This window comes from Mytilus galloprovincialis, chromosome 1 (genome assembly GCF_965363235.1).
Source record: "Mytilus galloprovincialis chromosome 1, xbMytGall1.hap1.1, whole genome shotgun sequence".
In the NCBI taxonomy this organism is placed as follows: domain Eukaryota; kingdom Metazoa; phylum Mollusca; class Bivalvia; order Mytilida; family Mytilidae; genus Mytilus; species Mytilus galloprovincialis.
This window is the reverse complement of record NC_134838.1, coordinates 112,891,233-112,916,263: the sequence shown is the minus strand read 5'-3', so window position 1 is coordinate 112,916,263 and position 25,031 is coordinate 112,891,233. Positions and strand designations below refer to the sequence as shown.

Genomic DNA, 25,031 nt, shown 5'->3' with positions numbered 1-25,031 from the left:
ACGAATAGGTAACGAATAGGGAATAGGGAATAGGTAACGAATAGGGAATAGGGAATAGGTAACGAATAGGGAATAGGGAATAGGTAACGAATAGGCAACGAATAGGGAATAGGGAATAGGTAACAAATAGGGAATAGGGAATAGGTAACCAACTTGACGCCCATAGAATATGAGCATTTTACGGGAAAATACACGCTTACCAAAACAAAAATCATGACAACAAGGAAACAAACGATGCTAAATGTGATATAAGTCGATTCTTTCAAAACATATAAGACATTATAAGTATATTATAATTTAAATTCACCCAAAACTATCTAAAAACGTAATTGTAAAAACTTTAAGCATGTCACTAATTCAGTTTACTCCGTTCTTTTACACCAATTTAATATTTAACCATCATTATAAACATAAATTGAAAAATGTGAAGCCCAATATTTCAAAAACAAACATTACATTCACTCTGTGGTATAAGTTTTAACCCTTGTTTTTTTTCTGAAAAAAACACCTTTCCATCAGTTATTGAATACATTTTATATATTTTATTCATCATGTGATTATCATTTTTGTTGTTGTTTTCTTTTTTCCTATCTGTTTCATAAAACGTCATCATTACGTCATATATTATTTGACGTCATTCGACGTCGTAATTGATTTGACGGCATGATAGCGCTATCAAATTTTATGTCCGTAACTCTTTTAGATTTGGAAGGACACATATATACTTAGTCTTGTACTTAATGTTTGCACTACGTTGGTATTTAATAAATAAATAAGTCTACAATTGATTTACTGGCACAAATTGTAAAATTGGCATAAAATAGCATTCTTTTTTTTTATGCACTATTAGCTATTATAAACTTTAGTTTTAGTTTATGTGCAAAAATGTATAGATACTATGGAGTTATTGAAAACCCGTTAGGAGCAGGAATCAGCCAAATAATGAGAAAAGTCTTTAGCGTAAAGTCAGCTACAGAAGCGAACCCCGACAAATTTATAACAATTTAATTTATTAGAAACATATGTGACAGACATGATCCAACGACAACCACTGAATTACAGACTCATGACTTAGGACGTAAACAAAAGGGTATGTTATCTTTATTTTTCCGGTCATTTTTTGTTTGACTAGTGTTGTTACCTTTGAAATATTTGTTGCTGAAAACTAATGTGTAACATAATCTATTTTGTGTTATAGTTTTTTGTATCCTGCCTTTCAACCTTTCAGAACAAGTGTTCTTATTATATATATAATTTTATAACGCGTGGATTGTGATGACCCGAAGTTACACCACATTGGTACTGTATTTATACCAATAAAAGATCAGAGTTTCACATTTTTAACGACAAATTTTTAAATTCCTTTACATTTATTCAATGAAGTAACACCTTGCGATGTTTAAATTTGGGACCAGTAAACATTTTTAAAACTCATATAATGATCTATCATGGCTTTTACAGAAGATTCCAACGAGTATGAAGCTACAGGTAGATTCTTTGGTTAGCTTCCTTGTTAACTCAACCATGAAATGATTATTACCTCAAAATTGGGAGGAGTATAGCACCAATTCATCATCCAATGAAACACTCATATCAATGGCCTGTTTATAATATTATGTTTCATACAAACAGGTTTGCAAATTAAATTTCATTTCTTATAGTTTTTCATTGAATTAAAAAATTCTATGTATTACAATAAATTAGAAGCGGAGTTACGGTTTATGTTTTGTTCAAGGATGGTGTACCCTTGTGTTGATTCAATGCTAAACAAATGGAAATTTTATAGAAAATCAACAGCATTTCCTTTGCACTTTCATAGTTGACAATTTAGTACTTGATATATGGAGGATTTTTTGCAAGCAGTGCTAGCAATGATTTCATTAAAACAAGTTTATAAATTTAGATATTGGTTTAAACAAATATATATATATGGACCAATTCAAGTACACCTTCTAGGGTGCGCTCGAATTTCGTGACTTCGGACGATTTATTTTAATTTACATTTACGGTTGTCTAGGACTAGCACATCATAGAAAATCAAGTGTCTGAGTAATCTATGCTTAAAATTTTATAACAAAAATATCTGTGGATTTTCTACAAAAATCTTGGTTTATTTGCCACAAAATCCCGGTTAACTTTTAAATGCAATAAAACTACAAATAATATTGCTTGATCGAATTGTAAATGTACAAAATGGTCCATCTCTATTATTCATTATCTTTTCTGTTTTTATATTATTGCAGTTTGAAACATTCGTAATTCAAAGGCTACAGAAGGGGTCATTAACCTTATACATACACATAACTGGATTTATAAATGAACTGAGTAATTGATTGAAATAAAATTGACAAATCAAACACACCTACAACATGCGTGTGAATTAGCTTATAATTATCACTACATTTTAAATTTAGATTGAAAACTTATTTTTAAACTGACTTGTAAAACTAGTTTTACACTATTTAATTATGTCACTAGTTCTGATTTGTTCTCTGCTTAACTATTAACTCCACCCAAATGATTGTTGTACCTTACCTTATAAGGTCCAATAATGATTTCATGGTTGAGCTAGCAAGGAAGCTAACCAAAGAATCTACCTATAGCTTCATACTCGTTGGAATCTGCTGTAACAAAAATCTATGTTTTCCTTATTATGCTTCACGTGCTATATACGGTGTTTTTTTTTTTTGGGGGGGGGGGGGGGTGTCGAAAGATGTAATAAAATATCTTTTCTAAATATGTGTAAATATTAGATTGAAGTACGCATATAAATTCGGAAGGGCCCTCTAAGTTATTATTCTATACATATATACATATTGGTGTTTAGAAATAGTATAAATATACTATTGAACAATAGTAATAAAAGAAATTAAGCAGTTATTAACGAAAATATTAGAACCGAACCAAAAAAATAAGAAACAGAAAAAACAAACATGTAAAAATATAGCTAATAGCGCACACCATCCACAGATTACAACATCTGAATGAAAAATACAGGTATGCAAAGATATATTACAGTTAAGAAGGAATTTAAGGGTGATAATTAGTAAGCATGCACCAGGTAAAAATGTGTTTTTGATTTGGATTTGTCATTCGTTAAGCATCAATGTGTTACGATAATGAATATGACAAATAAATTTTGATATGAATAGATATAGGAACATGTGGTATGAGTGCCAATGAGACAACTCTTCATCCGAGTCACAATTTATATAAAAGTAAACCACAATAGGTCAAAGTACATGCTTCAACACGGAGCCTTGGCTGACACCGAACAGCAAGCTAGAACGGGCCCCAAACAATTCTAGTGTAAACAAAAAACCGGAAAAAACAACGGTATAATCTATATAAAAAACGAGAAACACTTATGAACCACACCAACACACGACAACTACTGCACATCAGCATATCATAGAAAAAAATAACAGTAGTAAACACAAGAAATATTTCAAGTGAGGACACTAGCGTCGGTGCAACCATCATCTACACAGGTACGGGAACAAGACGATTACAGTGTATCACTGATGGAGGATATTTACGGAGACAGATACATTTTACAGTAGACATAGCAAAACATTTCACAGCATTGACATATTTTTGGCATTTTTAAACATTTCTATTAAAAAAAAGGATATAAAGTGTGCATGTGTAAACACCATTAATCATGTGTCTTTCTTAAGAAATTAAGGCTGAAAATTAATTGCGTCATAGTATAGTTATCAAAGGTACCAGGATTATAATTTACCTAGTACGCCAGACGCGCGTTTCGTCTACATAAGACTCATCAGTGACGCTCATATCAAAATATTAAGCCAATAAAATGGTTTTGTGTTTAGGTGTGGCGATATTTATGTTAAGGCACATACACCCTTTATAACATTACACCAACTTGAGCATAGTTAATATAATAACACAGCACTATTTAACGCAGATTGTTTCGTATAACTTGCTAATCGTTTGCTTTAAAAAGCTTACATATGCTTTGTTATACCAAAGTATGAGAGCTTACTTCTTACGAATCAAAAATAAGTGCACAAACACTTGCTATTGAAACGGGGTGATACACAGTTTACATAAAGCACTAGCAACTGAAAGTTTCTGTAAATTTTGCGGAGATAACACAGAATAGTGTTCGCGTTTCCTTTTATAATGTCCCCAATATAAAAATCTTCGGGAGAATTTACGTTTAAGTTTTGGTTAAAGTTAATGTTATCAAATCAGTATCATATTTAATTAATCAAAATAAAATTGCTGAGCCAACCAAATTTGTAAATATATGAGATAATCATTCGAATATTTGAAAAAAAGGAGATGTCAGATGTGGTATGATTGGCAATAAGACAACCCTCCACCACAGTTCACATGAAGTGGATGTAAGTGCATTGTAATTACAGGCAACCACCATTTAAAGTTCAAAACAATGCTTAGTGTCAGTAAGTCTACAATAAATAATGGAAGAACTATACAAAAAAAAGACGTGTAGTTATAGATACAGCATATAATAAATTTTCTCTTATTTTGCATTATGTTTTATTTACATTATTTGTCATGTTGTATATGTGTCATGCTTGTTGAAGTACACTTGGAATACGCAGTGACATCTTTTTTATGTGTGCTTTATCCAATGAAATATTTGATTTGATTTTATATCATGTCATATAAATAACGTTATTTAAAAAAAACCAAAAAAAAACCATCTATACTATATGGTTGAAAATTCTTTAATTATTTGAGTTAACATGATGTTATACAAGACTGAATAACAATTTACTGTTTTTGGTATTTTTTACTGAAATTGACCCGTTTCTTGACAATGTTTTGAAATTTAGCTACGCTCAAATGCTTATTTCATATATTTACAAATTTGGTTGGCATCAGCCATTTTTTTTTTATTTATCAAATATGATACTGATTTGATAACCATGATAACATTGACTTAAACCAATTTTAAAAACTTAAAAACATAAATTATCCCGAAGGTTTTTATATTGGGGACATTATAAAAGGAAATGAGTAATATTCTGCGTTATCTCCGCAAAAATTACAGAAACTTTCAGTTGCTAGTGCTTTATGTAAACTGGGTATCACGCCTTTTACAAATAGCAAGTGCTTATTTTTGATTCGGAAGAAGAAAGCTCTCATATTTTGGTAAAACAAAGCATAGGTATGCTTTTTAAAGTCAAACGATTAGCACGTTATACAAAACAATCAGAGTTAAATAGTGCTGTGTTATAAGGTTAACTATGCTCAATGATATAATGTCATAAGGGATGTAACATGTGCCCCAACATAAATATCGCCACACCTAAAAACAAAACCATTTTATTGGCTTAACTATGACGCAATTAATTTTCAGACTTAATTTCTTTAGAAAGACACATTTAAGATTAGTGATGTTTACACATACACACTTTATATCCTTTTTTAAAAATAAATGTTTAAAGATGCCACAAATATGTCAATGCTGTGAAATGTTTTGCTATGTTTACTGTAAAATGTATCTGTCTCTGTAAATATCCTCGGTCAGTAATACACTGTAATCGTCTTGTTCCCTTTTCTGTGTAGATGATGGTTGCACTGACGCTAGTGTCATCACTTTCTAATATTTCTTGTGTTTACTACTACTTTTATTCTGTTCGATCTATGTTGTACTGCTGTTCATTAGTTGTCGTTTGTTGGTGCGGTTCATAAGTGTTTCTCGTTTTTTATATCGATTAGACCGTTTGTTTTTCCGCTTGTGTTTTTTTTTTACACTAGAATTGTTAAAGGCCTTTCATAGCTTGCTGTTCGGTGTCAGCCGAGGGTCCGTGTTGAAGCATGTACTTTGGCCTATCATCTTTTATAAATTGTGACTCGGATGGAGAGTTGTCTTATTGGCACTAATACCACATCTTCTTATATCTATTCATATCAGATTTCATTTGCCATCTTCATTATCATATCACATTGATGCTTGACGAATGACAAATCCAAATCAAACACACATTTTTACCTGCATGCTTACTAATTACCACCATAAAATGTAATATCTTTGCATACCTGTATTTTTATTCAGGTGTTGGAATCTGTGGATGGTGTGCGCTATTAGCTGCTATATTTTTACATGTTTGTTTTTTCTGTTTCTTATTTTTTTGGTTCGGTTCTAAAATGTTTGTTAATAACTGCCTAATTTCTTTGGTTACTATTGTTCAATGGTATATGTATACTATTTGTAAACATCAATATGTATGTATTTATAGAATAAATAATTAGAGGGCCCTTCCGAATTTATATGCATATTTCAATCTAAAATTTACACATATTTAGAAAAGATATTTTATAACATCTTTCGATTTTTATACCTGCCCCAAAAAAAATTATATAGCACGTGAGGTATACTAAAGAAAACATAGATTTTTGTTTAGAGCAGCATGATAGATCATTATATGAGTTTTAAAAATGTTTACTGGTCTCAAATTAAAAGATCGTAATCTGTTTCTTCATTGAATACATATAAATGGATTTAAAAATTTGCCGTTAAAAATGTGAAACTCTGATCTTCTATTGGTATACATACAGTTCCAATGTGGTGTAACTTCGAGTCATCACAATCTACGCGTTATAAAATTATATATATAATAAGAACACTTGCTCTGAAAGGTTGAAAGGCAGGATACAAAAAAATATAACACAAAATATATTAAGTTAGACATAAGTTTTCAGCATTTGTTTAAAATATGTATTTATTGTTGCAAGAACTAAAACCAATAAGAAAATAGATTTGTTTGTATTGCTTAATGATCATTTGTTGATGTTGGTTTTTTCCACTTTAGTTTCATACTATGATTCTTTTTTTATCTTATCAATAAAGCATAAAACTCGTTCATTCTAAAATTTGATAGCGCCGCTATCATGCCTTCAAATCAATAACGACGTCGAATGATATATTAATATTAATATATGAAGTAATGATGACGTTTTATGAAAAAGATAGATTAAAAGAAAACAACAACAAAAATAATACCCCACATGATGAATAAAATATATAAAATGTATTCAATAATTGAAGGAAAGGAGTTTTTTGCTGAAATATTACGAAAGGGAAAATAATATGTTTTTTTTCACACAAAGGACATATATTTCCTTCCCGCAGTAAGCCCCGGATTTACAGTTTGAACATTTTTGTCATACATGATCTTGGTAAACCATGGTGAACTTAAAATTGAATAGATTGCATATCATCGTTAGATATTTAAGTATTTTTTATCTTTTTTTTTAAATCAATGTCCACCAGCCCTCATTTTATGTTAATGCATAATGTAATAGTGTAATCTATATGAAAAAAAAACAATTTAAAGCATGACTTACTGTTCACTTAAACTTTCAAGTAATAAGATAAATACAAATGATAATTTGTCTATATTCTATTTTTATCAAACACAGGATCTTTGAATTATTGATAATCCCTGAAATCATATTAGGGAACTTGTAGAATAATTAAATAAATGTTCAGTGATTATGTAAGATCACTGGTCATTTTCAGGGATTATATATAATCACTATTGATTTTAGTGATTCTACATAATCCCTGAAAAAAATCAGGGATTCTTCATAATCCCTGATTATACAAATCACTTAAACATATACAAAACCAAAAGAAAAGTTAATTTCATCCTGGTTGTATTGTTACATGTATAGTTGACACTTTTCATCAGATGATACTTTGGAAATATTACATGAACACTCTGTTGTATTCTTTATTTACATAAAGACAGATTTGTGAAAATAGACCATATTTTTGTTTCATAAAAAGAATTGGATAAATTAGATACACATATCTTTAATAGTATTTTAGTCTATATTTTGTTGCTGGTAATTTTTGCCATTACATTTTCTTTATATTTTTTATCGCATTTTTTGTATTTTCTGTCTCAATTTTTCTAATTAAAAATCGTCTTACCAGAATAAAAGATGCATTTATATAATCCGAGTTGTGGGATTCTTTTGGCTTGTCAAGTATAACACGTGTTTCATCATCTGTAAATGAATAATTACTGAAGTTTTTACAATATTAAAATATCATATCTTCCTTCATAAAGAAAACGTAAGCCTCGGTCACACCTTACCGGATAGCACGAACGGACGCCTAACGGATGAAAATAAAAGTTGTCCGTTGACAAATTGTTATCCGTTGGGAGTCCGTTGATGTACTGACCGAATAAAACGGACGGATAACGGATGCATAGCGGACATACAATGTACACCGGATATGCAACGTACGAGAGACGGACACGTACCGGACAGAACTGATGTCGATCGTACATCCAACGGACGAGTACCACATAAAACGGACACATAACGGAGGCGGACCGGATAAAACGGATGAACAAGATATACGGAAAAATCAAAGGCGACAATAATAATACATGTAAATCGCATATATATTCAAAATGTTTCTGTGTAACTGGTTTTGGTTTATTCTTCAAAATTCCGCCAAAGGGCAGTGTCTGGCCTGAATAAGAACTGCTTGATTGTGAAGACGTGCCTATACTCTAAGATCGATTATGAATAATAAGAATTCATGTACCTTCAGAAATCTGACATACCAATAATTGGCATTTCTGACGCAAAATTTTCAATTGACATTTATCCGTTTCAGATCCGTTCATCATCCGTTTTATCCCTTATACGTCAGATAGAAGTCCGTTTCTCATCCGTTCAACATCCGTCAACATCCGTTAAACGTCCGGTAGAAGTCCGTTGGTGAATTTATCTTCCAGACCTCCAACGGATGTATAACTGACATGTAACGGATACAAAACAGAAACGAAATGGACGAGTACCGTACAAAACGGACGCCTAACGGACGTTCAACGGACATTTTATCCGTTAGACGTTCGTTCAAAGTTTTGAACATGCTCAAAATATTCCACCGGACAGAACGGACGCCGACGGATAAAACGTACGCTTAACGGACATGCCACGGATATGGACGGACGTCTAACGGATAAGAACGGACGTCTAACGGACATGAACGGAGTGAAAAAAAAGTTATCCGTTAGGCATCCGTTCGAGCTATCCGGTAAGGTGTCTTTAGGCTGATATGCTACCTGTACTTGTAATAAATGATATAGGTTGCATTTCCGTAAATATGGACAATGCAATTCCCCGTAGGAACTACCTTTGCGGTTCAAACTGCCACTTTTACTATGAATTTTCGTTAAAAAACTATATCCTAGAATAGAAAGTTGATATGCACTACTATTTAATTAAAAGGTCAATAGTTATCAAAGGTACCAGGATTATGATATAATACGCCAGACGCGAGTTTCGTCTATATAAGACTCATCAGTGACGCCCAGATCAAAATAGTTATCAAAGCCAAACTTATGTGCCACAGGGACTCGGTTAATAAAACATACCTTTTCTATATATGCACATAGTTTACTTTGTATGCAAATTAGTTTTTCTATAAATACACATAATTTACTTTATATGCATATACTTTTTCCATGCATGTACATTCTTTTCCTATATGTGTACATTTTCTACTTTATATGCACATATTTTACTTTATATGCACATTCTTGTCCTATATAGGAACATATTAGCTCTTCGTAATTGCACATATTTTACTTTATATGCACTCAGTTTACTTTATGTGTACACACGTTTTCTATATGATAATTGCCATTCATATGATACTTTACCGAAAGTGCAATTTATAGAAAATAAAAAAAGACGTTTCAAACATTTCGGATGAAGACTTAAATCATTTAATACTGGACCTAGTTAATACATTGCTTGGTGGTCACGAAAGTATGATTCAAGATTTCACGATTTATTGATAACGGTCAGACACATTATGTCATACATGTGTAGCATGAGGACTCAGATGAAGCTATAAACGAGATCGAAGACATATGCCTTTTAGGGGACTTTAATGTCAGGACAGGTTGTGATGAAGATTTTGTAATTATAGATGTAAATGAACATGTTGATAATAACTTGTCTGAATTTATCGAAAATCCTAATTATTTTCTAGCAGCTCTGTCTATCCCAACTAATCGAAAACATATGGATAAACTGTATGGTAAAAATAGATATGGGAATATGATGTTAAATTTTTGCAAAGGCAACGCTTTTTTTTTAATACTAAATGGAAGACTGGGAAGGGATTAAAATATTGGGCGATTCACATGTATTTTTTTAAGTAAATTATATTTTATTGATAGTTTTGACATTTGTTAGTGGATAAATCAAATACCGGTACCTTATACTGACCTCGTTAACCGTAAGTAGAATATATTAATTAATTTAGAACATACAAACAACTTTTCGTCCAATCAAATTGCTTGAATTTGCCTTCTAATTTTCATAGTACATACTTTTTCCGTGTACGGGCGCGCTACGTTTGCGCGCATTTGGTGATTGAAATGTTAAACGTTTGCGCGCAGCTTTTGATAACATTTGCGCGCAATTATCTCACAGGTAAACGCAGGTAAAAAATGGTATATAATGAAATATAAATAATATAAAAATTCATTAATTTTGAATATATATTTTAATCATATATTGTTCATATTGTATTCTACGAAAAAATATAAAGTGTGCATGATAAATTCTGTTACAACTTAAGGCATGTATGTAACTTCATTGCGAATTTGTTAGGGTGAACAACACCCCGAATAGTGATCTCTTTGAAATTCGTAAATAATCTAAGTTAGTTTGTCAAGTTTTGTCAAGTAACAAACATTTGAAGTTTTTTTTTAGTAGCAAATCGGGGGGAGGGTACATTATTATAATGGATATTATCTGCGTTTTTCCTTTGATCTTTTTCATGATAATTTTCGTATCACTCGAGTAGAGTGAGAATGACAATTATCGCTAGTTTCTAAGGTCCTTAGCAACAGCGTATAAATCCATATAGAGTGTCGGCCAATCAGACAAGTTTAGCCGGAACTATAATAAAAAAAGTTATTGGATGACTTCGCTGAAATGTCAACAGAAATATTCAATATTAGGTCAATGTCAGGAAAATATGAACTTTTTCAATTTGTATGAGGCTGAGAAATTTGGGGTGGGCAAGGTTCTACCGAGCTTTTCCCCAGTTTTGCGCCCAATACAAAAAAAGTTTATATTTTTATGACATTGACCTAATATTGTTTTTGTACTGCAACCTAAATTAATACATTGATAGCTTTCTAAATCGTAACACAAATGTCAAACTTGTCTTAATCAACTTCTACCTCCTCGTGAGTGAGTAGGTGACTTAGACTAACGGAACGGGTACTTTTACTTAAAAATAATTGAATAGATTTATAGATAAATAAGAGTTATTGCCTAAGCTTGTTGTCTCATTGGCAATCATACCACATCTTCTTTTTTATATATTACCTGGGTTTACCTGTGAAATAAATGCGCGCAAATATAGTGGTAATGCATGCAGACGTAATGCACCGCCGTGTACTTATAAACTACGCATGAATGACCACAAGGGTAAGATTTCATTGTATCGCAATAAAGATGTTGAAATAAAAATTGCTACTGGCTATTTAAAAAAAAATTGGTGTTCCAAATTAAACTAAATAGTTTGTAATTAGTACTCAAATTAATTTTTAAACACCCCACTACTTAATCTTTGGATCTAACAATGTTTTTGACAATAAAAGTTTCTTTCAATTAAATAAAAAGTACCAAATATAGTTATTTATAACGTGATAAGAGTACAATGCCATCTAAAATTGTAATCATTTATCTTCCATGTTATTACTTTGTACCCAAAAATAGAGTGAACCATGAAACCTTGTGAAGGGAAATTAAAGCAATTTGATCTATTTCGTCATGAATTGATTGATTATTGATTGCTTAATGTCCAGTGACAGATATTTCATGCATGTAAACTATTCACTAAACTTCCTATGTTTACATACCAGGGGCAGGTCCATTCATTTTTAAAAGGGGTTCCAACCAAAAATAAAAGAGGAGGGAGTCCAAGTGTATGTTCTTATTCTTATTCAAAGCATTGATCATCCAAATAAATAAGCGTTTTCCAACACCCTCTTTTGGGGTCTGCCACTGCAAACTATCTATATGTTTTAAAATTTATCATGTATAGTAAAACACAGCTGTATACCAATAAAACATACACCACGACTACAATCTTTTCATTCTACAGTCAATATCTTACAATGATAATAGTGATTAGATTTACAAAATTACGTAAATAAGCTACATCTAGTTAGCCAAAACATATCAATAGACTAATTACAGGATTACTCAAGTTGTAAATATTTGCTAAATTGGATATTGTATAGAAAGGTTTATACTATGAATATATTATAATTCATAAATGTATATATTACAGATAGAATAAACTAACAAGTACTTACCAAGTGTCGGTTATTGTATAGAAAGGAATATACTATGAAATTTTCATTTATAAATTATAATATATCCAACTAATTGTTAGTTAATTACAAATATACTACACTATAAACATATAAAAATTAAACATGTCATATGATACCACACATCTAAGTGAATGATAAATTCAGCACAACATTGTGTCAATAGGAAAAGCCTGCATTCAGGTACAGGATCCTTTAAAGTTACAGAAATTTAAGAATGTCCGATTTTCTTGTTTTTTAATGTTAGCCAGATAATAAAAATCCTGTGGTTTTATCCATGGTGTGCCATTAAAAAGTTGAGCCCATGTTTCTTTCCATATTTGATAACATTTATTTGAAATGTCATCTTTAAATATCTTATTAAAAAGCCTTGTTATTTTTTTATCTTTTTTTAAAAGAAAAAAGGAACCAATTGTAAATGTATGAAAAAAAAACACAGCTAATTATTTCCCGCCTACAGTTTTATATCTCAAAATCAAGCACTTCATCTTTTTCTTTTTTTTTTAACTCGCATAAACGTTTTATTCCTAACTGTTCCTCTATACAATTATCTTAGTCCGCCGGGAAACAGGCTAAGGGTCCCCATTTAAAAAATTACCCATCTTTCAAGAGAAAGTAGAAGGCTTACAATGTAGTCCTCGTTTTACCTTGAATTTACAATTACTTTCAAAAATATATCCACATAATGTTAGAAGCAGCTAATATTTCAATACCTTAATTTCAATATAGTAAGAAATAAAAATCTCTCACATGATATTTTTACTTACAATTGATGCATGAAATAATGCAACCATATTGCTGATTGTGGCCAAGAATGGTTAAATGTGTCTCATTTGTTTCAGGAGAATATTTTAGTAAAAGATTTATAAAATTACGAGAAAGTATTAAATTTGACTTTAAAGGACAATAACTCCTTATGGGGTCAATTGACACTTTTTGGTGTGTTTGATTTATATGTTGATCTTCTTATTTTGCTTACAATTTTAACAGTTTATCTTTATCTATAATATTATTCAAGATAATAATTAAAAACTGCAAAATTTTCTTGAAATTTCTAATTCAGAGATATAAGACAAAATCTACATTTTACCACTATGTCACACATTTTTTACACTTGATACCCTAATGATGATTGTGGCTAAGTTTGGTTACATTTGGCCCAGTAGAAGATTGTTGTAAAAATTAACGACGACGAACGACGACGACGTCATTCGCCAAATGGTGAGTAAAGCTCACTTGGCCTTTTACATATTTGTACTACAGCATTAAAGAAAAGTAAAAAGCAGAATGTTAAATTTAAAAAAAAAAAAACACTTAATCTTAAATACTTACAAGCATACATATCTTTATACTTATTTTTCAGTCTATTCCCTGGTTTTAAGGCAGCTTCAGTGGACTTTTGAAGTCCACTCTTCAGATTCTGAAAATGAAAAAAAATATAATACTGACACTATACAAACATTGTATCGTCTTTTGACTTTAGTGACTCCCGGTATCCACTGTATAAAATACTGTTTTGATGACTGTCTTATGGTGGTTTTATCAACCTGAATACTTCTTAACTGCATGTTGGGAAGGCCCCCCTCAATTGTTAATAATAACTTGTTTTTGGTATCTATATACATGTATTTTAAATATTGTTATTTATTACACAATGAAAGCTAAAATAAGACAAAAAGTAACAATAGATGCTTTAAATATAGAAATTTTATTTGAAGCGAATATACCATTACTAAACTTTTATGAAATACTTACTTGAAATTCTATTTCTATGTTCCCTTCTTTGCCTCTTCCCATTTCGACATATTTATAAAAGTTGTTAACCTCGATTGCGCCCATAGGTAGCTGTGAACCAACATTGAAAGCATAATAACCGCCGGTCTCAGTATCTTCCTTTATCTCATTGCAGTAAGCGTTGTTTACTGATACCTCATTTTCTGTTTTAGTCTCTTTTTGTAAAACTATGAAAGTAAATAATAAAACAAAAAGCGAATGTAAATTCTTTATAAGGATGCGTGTACTGATAACTTGTGTTTGTATCAATGCTTTAATGGTTATGTGTTTTAATTGCCCTTCTGTTTTAACTGGTAATAAAGTAAGTTAGCAAACATTTTCAGAACGGTTTAATACCTTAAGTATAGATTACCTTAGCTGTATTGCGGAAAAAATTTGTAGGAATTTGATCCGCAAGGCTCCTCAATTTCGTACATTATTTGTCCTTTTTAACTTTTTAGGATTCGATCGTCGCCGATGAGTCTTTTGTAGACGAAACGCGCGTCGGGCGTAAATACAGAATTTTATCTTGGTATCTATGATGAGTTTATTTACAACCACTGGGTCGATGCCACTGCTGGTGGAGTTTTAATTCCCCGAAGGTATTACCAGTCAAGTAGTCAGACCTTCTGTGCTGACACGAATTATCATTGATATGGTCATATTCATAAATTAACTGTTTACAAAACTTGAAATACTAAGGGTTTTCTATCTCAGGAATAGATTACCATAGCTGAATTTGGCAAAACTTTTAGGATTTCGGCCCTCAATGCTCATCAACTTCGTACATTATTTGGCCTTTTTAACTTTTTAGCTCAAAAACAAAAGCATTTAGAGCAACTCTGAGTTGGGTAAAATTGTTTATCAGGTCAAGATCTATCCGCCCTATAATTTTCAGATGAATCAGACAACCCATTGTTGGGTTGCTGCCCCTGAATTTGTAATTTTAAGGAAATTTTGCTGTTTTTGGTCATTATCTTGAATATTATTATAGATAGAGATAAAACTGTAAACAGCAATAATGTTCAGCAAAGTAAGATTTACAAATAAGTCATCATGACTGAAATGGTCAGTTGACCCTTAAGGAGGTATTGCCCTTTTTGGTCAACTTTTATCCATTTTTAGTAAATCTTAGTAATCTTTTTTACAAAATTCTTCTCTTCTGAAACTACTGGGCCAAATTAATCCCAACTTGGCCACAATCATCTTTGGGGCTTAAGTTAAAAAATGTGTCCGGTGACTTTCCCGCCCAACCAAGAAGGCCGCCACGGTTAAAAATAGAACATAGGGTTAAATGCAGTTTTTGGTTTATGACTCAAAAACCAGACATTTAAGGCAAATCTGACGGGGTTGAATTGTTTATCAGGCCAAGATCTATCTGCCCTGAATTTTTCAGAGGGATCGGACAACCGGTTGTTGGATTGCTGTCTCTGAATTGGTAATTTTAAGGAAATTTTGCCTTTTTTTGTTATTATCTTGAATATTATTAAAGATAGAAATAAACTGTAGACAGCAATAATGTACAACAAAGTAAGACCTAAAATGAGTCAACATGACCAAAATGGTCAATTGACCACCTTAGGAGTTATTGTCCTTTATAGTCAATTTTTAACACTTTTCATAAAATTTGTAAATTCTTACTAACATTTTCCACTGAAACTAAACTGGGCAAAGCTCATTATAAATACAGATAATTGTAAGCAGCAAGACTGTTCAGTAAAGTAAGATGTACAAACACATCACCATCACCAAAACACAATTTTGTCATGAATCCATCTGCGTCCTTTGTTTAATATTCACGTAGACTAAGGTGAGCGACACAGGCTCTTTAGAGCCTCTAGTTTGGATTCGAACGTCACTGCTGAGTCTTTTGTAAACTAAACGCACTTCTGGTATCTATGATGAGTTTATTTTTAATACATTCCTATCTAGTATGGTCTAGTGTGGATTGTACGAGTTTGTAAGGTATATGTTGCAATTGAGAAGGGAGAATTGTGTGCTGCTTCTGGTGAAAAATGTATGGTTTTGAAATTGCAGCTCGTTTTAAATTTATTTTTATCTCAATTTACACTTTCCACATAACACTCGACATTGTGGGTAGATGTGCAATTAAGCAATATTGAAAAGGACAAGGTGAAACAAAGAACGTGTATTGTTTCAAAGAGTTATAATGAAGGAATACATTTTTTTCAGATGAAATTTAAGGAATGAAATTATGTGTGAATTATTCAATTGAAAACTGAATCCCAATATTTTCCCAGAGATATGAACACAACGACGCATAATAAATTCGAATTTAAAGAGTGTACTATTAAATGACACTGGTATCTAAATAGTTATCAACGGTAAAAGGATTATATTTTTAAGCTAGAATCGCGTTTCGTTTACATAAGACTCATCAGTGACGCTCAGATCAAAATAGTTTTTAAGTCAAAAAAGTTAAAGAGCATTGAGAACCCAAAATTCCATAACGTTTTGCCAAAGACGACTAAGGTAATCTATATAAAAAAAGATGTGGTATGATTGCCAATGAGATAACTCTCCACAAGTGACCATAATAACACCGAAATTACAAACTATAGGTCACTGTACGGCCTTCAACAATAAGCAAAGCCCATACCGCATAGTCAACTATAAAAGACCTTGAAATGACAATGTTAAACAATTGAAGTGAGAAAACTAACGGCCTTATTTATGTGCAAAAAATGAACGAAAAACAAATATGTAACACATAAACAAACGACAAACACTGAATTACAGGCTGCTGACTTGGGACAGGCATATACTTACATAATGTGGCGGGGATAAACATGTTAGCGGGATCACAAGCCTCCCCTAACCTGGGACAGTGGTATAACAGTACAACATAAGAACGAATGCCTAGTAACTTGTTCACGTCCATAGCGTCGAGCGAAAAGCACCACTGAGTCAATTGTTAGATATGTTTAACCGGTAAATCATTGAGAGAGATAAATTACTTTCCTAAATTTATTTAAAGATAATATATTGTTATGCCGGATCCCCGTAGTTATTCAGTGTTATTTTTAATATGCATGTTCGTTGTTGTTATGATCCCTGATCATAAGTTGGTTATCGAATGTGTTTGATAAGTCAGGAAAGGCTTATTCTTGTACATATAAAACTATTAATTTGTATGATTTAAACCTGTGTTTTATTGTTTTTGAGACAGATAACGTTTATTTTCGTACTGTTGGAAAATGAAAGTAGGCCATAGATTTTTATTTACGGCTGTGACAATGACAATCCCAATACTAAAATAAGGCTTAAGCATAGATATATACTTTAATTCAGTCACGGACGCGCGATATCACGGGTGTGTTCTAGTATACTTTAAATTAAAACAAAAAGTCGAATTTGTTTGATAGACTTTTTTGTACTTGAATGGCGTAGTTTTATTATACAAAATGTATACGTGATATTTCTTGTGGAAGAATTTCCGTTATCTTCTCAAACTCTTCTGGAATGTGCTGCTATTAAAATATAGTCTTCCTGTGCTCTAATAGACGAAATTTGTCGACACTCAGTTCCATATCGTTAAAACGTTAGCCACCGCAAGGCGAACGTATGAGAAAAACCCGTGGTAACAGAATGGGTTACACACGTTCACCGTAAGGATTACGACTACGACAAAATTATAACATCAATTTGCCCGTTATATCCCAAGAATGTTGATATTGTTTGAATTGAAGCGTTCCGCAGACTCAATATGAGAGTTATTTCCCCGTATGCATTGGATATAAGTGATATGCATTTGTGACTGGCCGTAGTGCCTAATAAGTGATAGAGACTTAGGGTTTATTGATTTGAGGTCTTTGTTTTTAAAACACTTGTTCCTCTGTGTAGTATGTTTTACTTTTGTTCACTATTATCAAAATATGCCGTTGTATGTGTGTCCAAAAAGGGTAGTGTACATGACTTAATTAATTGCATTTAAGTTTTTGTTAACAGACTCTGATCATTCTGAATTTGAATAAGAATAATAGAAACGATTAATTTGAATTAAAAATTAGTTTAAAAAGAGATTTTAACTTAATCCTTTTTTTTTACGAAACCAAATACCCTCTCTTAAAAAAAAACCCAAAACACACACACTTAAAACAAATGACTTGTTGGTGAATAATCACGGCTCTGCTGCCACCCATTAGTTATGATTTTGAATTATAGTTCATAATAGGACCTAATCCGGATGCGCAGTAACTGAGTAGAACGTCAGACCAATTTATTTGAATTCTTTCAAAATCCTATCATTTCATTAAAAAAAATTAATACAACAGGTGCTATTGTATTTAGATATTGACTTTAATGATTCCTATTCTCAAAAGTAAAAGGTAACTGTATTAAGCTAGGTCAACATATGGAAATGTTTAATGAATAATATTTTACAAGGAAACTATGAAGACAATTTCACACAAGGAAGCTATTAAACCAAGAGTTCCAAGTGTCGAAATTGAAATCATCCCGTCGTAAGTTTTACATACGCCACCATGAGTTTGTTGACGGTTATGGGACATTGTAACTACAATCTCGTCCCTTTTTAACGAATGTGACCTACCGTTTTCGCTGGATTTGTACTATCATGAGCAACATGATGGTTGCTAGATGTGGAGAAAGATATGCTTACACTTGCGGACCACCCGAGATCACCCAAAGTGTTTTGAAGAGGTTCGTGTTAATCAGTTTTAAGTGTTCTATGTTGTGTTTTTGTTAAACTGTTTGCTTTTCCTATCTTTTTAGCCATTTATTGTTTGATAACCTTAAAAGAAATAATAATTGGCTCACTGCATCTCATAAACTTTTGCAAACAACATATTTTAAGTCATATCAAAGACTCCAAGGATCAGATTGTCTTTTAATAACTGCCTGCACTATAACGATCGGATTGAAATGCTTTTTGACCGATAATTCCACGACTAAAATTTGTAACCTTGATTGTTAAATGTTAAGAAATCTCACAGTTATTGTTTTGAATGTGACTTCAAATCTACAAAACAATATCTAGTCTGAAAGACAAAGAACATTCATCGTATCACTGGCTGTCACACTCAAATATTATTAGTTGCATGGTGTCAGTGACCTAATACGATATATATATACACATGGAAAAAAGTATTGCAACACCAAATTGAAATTGAAATTAAAATAACACTTTTTATTTTTTTGTGATATAATTTGGTAAAATAGAACTTGTTAAACATTATTTAAGTATCACCTGAGTTTAATCAATAAATATCGACTCGATAAGTTTTTATCTGCACATGCAGCTACTGTATCCGTAAACAGCAAAACAGATGTTTTCATCCTCATTGTTTTCAACACTTTAAATGACCAAGTTTTTAAAATTATGTGATTGAGACCTTGTAATGGGTCCTCGACAACTCTAAACTGCAGCAAGATGGCAGATTATCAGCATAAGAGAAGCAGGGATGTCGCTGAAACAACTGCACGTATTTTTGGTCATCACCATTCCACTATAAGTCGTTTTGAGAATAAAAATAAGGCACTAAACGATGTTAAAGACCTTCCGAGATAAAGAAGGCCCCCTATACCATTTGCTAGGGAAAATCAAGCATAATGAAGGTTGGTCAGAAGGAAACCCATTGCATACAATACAATCCTAAAAAGAGAGTGGTGGGCATACAGGAGCCTTTTAACAAGAACTGTTCGAGATCGACTCATCGCTACTGGTTATCGTGCGATAAGACCATTTCGGAGACCTTTGCTTACGAACAGACACACAGTTTTCCGTATCCAATGTAGTGCAGAGCTCGCTAAAGTTGAAAATTAGCATCGTGGAGGAAGATCCATTGTTTCAATGGAATTCGGTTCATCTTCCTTGGACGGATCGTAGCCCGGATTTGAACCATATCGAGCATATATGGGACACTATTGGTCGGAACGTGCGCGAAAGGACACCCCAGTTCAAACACATCATTAAATAAACAATGCCCTTCATCATAAATGGTTGCTGCTACCTTAGCAACAAATTAGTCGATTTTTGGCAGGAATCAGAAGACGTTTAGATGCGGTTATCCGTTTGAATGGAGGCTGCGCACAAAGTACTAATTCTTTGGCGTATAACGATCAACCATGATGTGAACAGTCATCTGAAGATTAATTTTGAAATGTCTGACATTGTAAAGTTCGACTACAGTAAAAGTTGTAAAATGCATTTTTTGTACAAAAAACACTTCATTTTGTTATTAAAATTGTGGTTATATAAATCATTTTTTTTTCAAACATTTTTTGTTCGTTTCAATGCCAATGTTATCATAAACTATGTTTCAATAATATTATACAAATATTTTATTATATTTCATCCAAAAAAAGAGGCTGATTTTTCAAATTTTAAAAAATCAAGGTGTTGCAATACTTTTTTCCATGTGTATATATATATATATATGTTTAGTAAATTCCAATTGGCGCTTGCCGGGTTATATTAAGGACAGGCCTAGCAAAATATTCACTCCATATGGAATTTACTGACCCCATTTATATCGTTTTAAGTCACTAGTACACCGTGTAACGAATTTATCTTACCGACTATCTTCACATGTGGCATTTAGACTAACAACCTATCAAAGTGATAAAGTCTTCAATACTTAGTTTTAAGAACTTACTTCCATTTGTCTATACAAAAACAAATGACAACGTGTTACTTTTGTTTTCAAAGTGAAGTAACTCCTTACTATGGATGCTAATCCTATATGGCAACTAACCATATATTTTGTAGGAGACCCTATATCAAATATATATATAGTCACCACGTGTAGTTCATTAACAAATCATATCCCCACAACTCTATAGGAGGTAAGATAACACAGTATACCAGGAAAACAACGGGGGTGTACATTATAATTATCTTTTAAAATTTCAATTCATCAATAGACATTTTGATGATACGATTTGAGTATAACAAAAACATTCAAACACATTCAAAACAAGTACGTATAAGCTTAATGCCCGCACTTTTATGTTATACTCCTTATATTGAACATTTTACAAAAACTATTCATTTATTCACAGGTCCTATGTCGTTCCGTATTTCAGTGATAAAATTGTACTGTACCTCTTTCCTGGACATGGGAATATAGATGGCTGTCAGTAAGCTCCAATTTAGAATGATTATGCTGCGTGTCGGCTTTGTTCTTCGGAGGAGGAATCTTTTGTCTGCGAACAAGTAACAAAAAAAAAAGATGTATATAATTTAGATGTAGAGAATACTTACATGTTGTGGATTCGATAGGGATATTAGGGAGTCAGTCGTAAGTTGCTAACTCCTTTTTAATCCTTTAACTCTTATAAATAACAATTTTTAACTCATTTCTTGGGAAACTAGTCACTATCAAGCTTTCGCCCCATTTTAATCACTTGCATGACATTGAGATAATCTTATTGTAACTTAAATCTAAAAATATACTGATTATGATTAAGTTCCTGACCAAATGAGTATTTGGACAATACGCGTATGGTCATGACCATATAAGTACAATCTCGTTTAGTTATGTTGAAAATACCGCGGAAGTTACGACGTTGCATTTTACCAATTGTATCTAAGCTCTAAGCTGGTGTCAGTGCGAGTCGTAGCATAAGAACCTCTGAGTATACATGAATTACATGTGAATTATTATGGTTGTGTTCTTTCTATATTATGATTGTTGATTTAACCAACAGGTTATAAACTGATCTAAACAATTATACCATCAAGGTATTTTCTAAATAAGTTTTAGCTGCTCTCAAAGAAGCATGGCTCGTCTGATGAACTCAAAAGTGATACAAGTGAACCGAAACCTTTTTCGTTGTCATATTGTCTGAAACTTAGCATATATGTTGTCTTGCCATAGCTAGAGTCAAAATAAAACTGTTTTTCTCTCTCGACCATTTCGACCTGTCGTATTGGGCATTTGTCGTTTTTCCTGGCCTTTGTAGACTAGTGGTTATTTTATTTCTTACGATTTGGACTTTACTAATGTGTCCATGTTCTTATTTATACAATATATTTTTAACAGAAGAGTAGAGGAGTAGCACCTTGGAACAGCTGCAACTGTAAAATGGTATAGTTATTAAAATAATAAAATAAAAGCATATACTAATTGAATAATTGAACAAAAACATATGTAATAAGTATATAATTTCAATTTGAGAAAATTTAGTTAAAACTCAAAAATAAATTAATAAATAAAACAAGGTTAAAATGACATAACTGCATATATGTATGAGTAGAACAGTTGTTTTCTTGTTTAACGGTTCATTTAGATATTTTTTAATGCTATAATCCTGGTACCTTTGATAACCAACTAACTTATTTTTTGTGTCGACATTATTGTGTTTCGTGCGAAAAAACAATTAAGACAATGCAAAAAATGCTTTTCTTATTATTTTAACCCGTGAGTTAAATGTTTTATTATTTCATTATTCATATACAAATGATTATCAAATGATATATAAGTCAAATTCACTTTTAAAGTTTCTTAATTGATGACACCTTGAAGTGTGCCATTAGCAGTAAAGGTAACTGATAAACATTGATAATATTAATTACCAGGACCATATGAATTCATTCGAATAGGGTTTAGATACTCATATGGTCCGGAACAAATATAATATTGATTATTTTCATTATAGAGAATGACAGAAAAAAAGGAAATCGCCTAAAAATAAAACAAAATGTACTAAACCTTTACATTTTAAAGGTAATAGTTGTAAAAGGGGTAGAATGAAACAACAAGCTGTTATATGAATTTCAAAAAATATTACCCTTGTAAGAAGAAAGACCTTATTGTCCCCCATTACTTCAAGTTAAATGTAGTTTTTTGATAAGTGAGGAGAACGTTTTTGATTCTCTATGTAAGACTGCAAAGTTCCAATTACTTTGTCATTTTAGTAGCCCCCTCCATGGTTTCTTGGAGAATTTTTGAAAGGTCATAACCGGAATTTAATAGAACAATAATACTTCAAGTATAAACAGGGTAATTTTACAAACTACCTGGTTAGAATAGATTATTAAAGATGGGACCAATTACTCAGACAATCATCTACACAATATAGTTCAGACTCATTCAAAATTAACAAAAATAAATAAATACCCTTTGCACATACTACACATTTAATAAATTTGAGAATGAAAATGGGGAATATGTCAAAGTGACAACATCCCGACCAAAGAGCAGTTATAACATTATTTTCATCTCGGTACAATATTCCATTAAAAAGATGGTAAATTTATTAAGGGACTTCATTCGTTGGTACTGGACTAGTATTCTGTAACTTGGAATTCAGTTAGTTGTAAAACTTCTCACATGAAAATAATGCCCCCCCCCCCACCCCCCCAAAAAAAAACGATATCAGATTTATATTAGTATACTTCCCGTTTACTTTCATTAATGCCATATGTCTGCAACATAATTAATAGTTATCCCACAAGGACGCGGCGTGTCAGTGTTATATCACCCCGATGGCCGGAGGCCAGAGGGTGATCTAACACTGATACACCAAGTCCGATTGGGATAACTATTTTACATCCAAGCTGTTTTAGATTAGTCGAAAAACCATTTTCAATTCATAAAATCTAGTTTAGAACGCCAAACAACCATTATAATATACTTTAAATATTACTATATGATGTATACCATTTATGACCCCCGAACACGATGAGTAGATATCAAACAATGTCAACTCGCCCCACTTGCCAATCGGCCCACACTATATCGCCACTTTATGCAAAAATCGCCCCACTCTTGTTTACCGACTCGCCCCACTTTTGAAAGTGTAAAATCAAATTGAACAATCAGTCTGACAACTCACTTATTAACGAAAAAAGTTTAAACCCCACTGAATAAAGGACTGCCAACGCAGCCCACTTATAAAAAGATCTTGCTTCCTTTAAGTATGTTAAATTACTGTTAGTTCGTATCTAGTCGTTCTGGTGTAGTAGTATGTGTCGTGGCTTGATATGCTAAAGGTCTTGTGTTCGAATCCCAGCCGGTACACTGGATTTTTCTACGTGAATTTTGATAGATAGTCTTTTCCGTATAATTAATTATAAGTTTGATAGTGCTTTGACATTCCCGTCAAAATTTTATAGAACAACGGAAAGCATGCATAACAAAGAAACTCAAACTAGGGTGATCTGGTAGGGGTGATCCGGCTCAGATCACCCCTGTTAGAACAAAGGAGCTTGGATGTAATCTAAATTACATCCCAGCTCCTTTTTTCTAACAGGGGTGATCTGAGCCGTAAATTATATCCCAGCTCCTTTGTTCTAACAGGGTTGATATGAGCCGGATCACCCCAGTTTGAGTTTCTTTGTTATGCATGCTTTCCTTTGATGAAGTCAAAAAAAATCTAGAATGTGAAATTAAAGTTTGACCTTGACTTTTATTGCAAGGTCAAGAATACGGGATCTCACAATTAAAGGACCCTAGATCTTTATTGTATATGATTAATGAGTTAATAAAAGAGGGAGGGGAGAAAGTTCTTCTCTAATGACAATGTACAATTTAAACCAAGATTTCTGTGTTACGGAATGTCACAACTAACAATTTAGTAAAAATATGTTGTCGATATTCAAAAAATGGTGAATATGAGGCGGATAGCTATGGTCAAATGTTCATCCGAATCCTGAAGATATAACGAGCAATTTGGTAAATAAATTTGTCTATTATTTTTGCAGTCGCGAAGGAGTAGTGGACACACGAAATCCAGCTTTTTGGAGAGACAATTCTAACGGTTAAGCAGTGTCAGTTTTAAAAGCGTATGGACTGTTCGATATCATATACAAATAAAATTAGAATGTATATGGGGAATGTGTCAAATGACAACAAACCGACCAAATAGCAGAAAACAGCCGCC

At 32.2% G+C, this 25,031-nt stretch overlaps 1 protein-coding gene across 1 annotated transcript in view; it reads right to left on the bottom strand.

Annotated features, from left to right (window-relative positions):
- LOC143052083 (receptor-type tyrosine-protein phosphatase epsilon-like) overlaps positions 1 to 25,031 on the bottom strand; it is a 109,498-nt gene that overhangs the window by 36,951 nt on the left and 47,516 nt on the right. Inside the window, exons 7-10 of the mRNA XM_076225052.1 lie at positions 21,250 to 21,350; positions 14,145 to 14,350; positions 13,722 to 13,809; positions 7,940 to 8,016 (exon numbers count right to left, since the gene is read on the bottom strand). Coding sequence (XP_076081167.1) covers positions 7,940 to 8,016; positions 13,722 to 13,809; positions 14,145 to 14,350; positions 21,250 to 21,350 — 472 coding nt within the window. The remainder of the gene's footprint in view (positions 1 to 7,939; positions 8,017 to 13,721; positions 13,810 to 14,144; positions 14,351 to 21,249; positions 21,351 to 25,031) is intronic.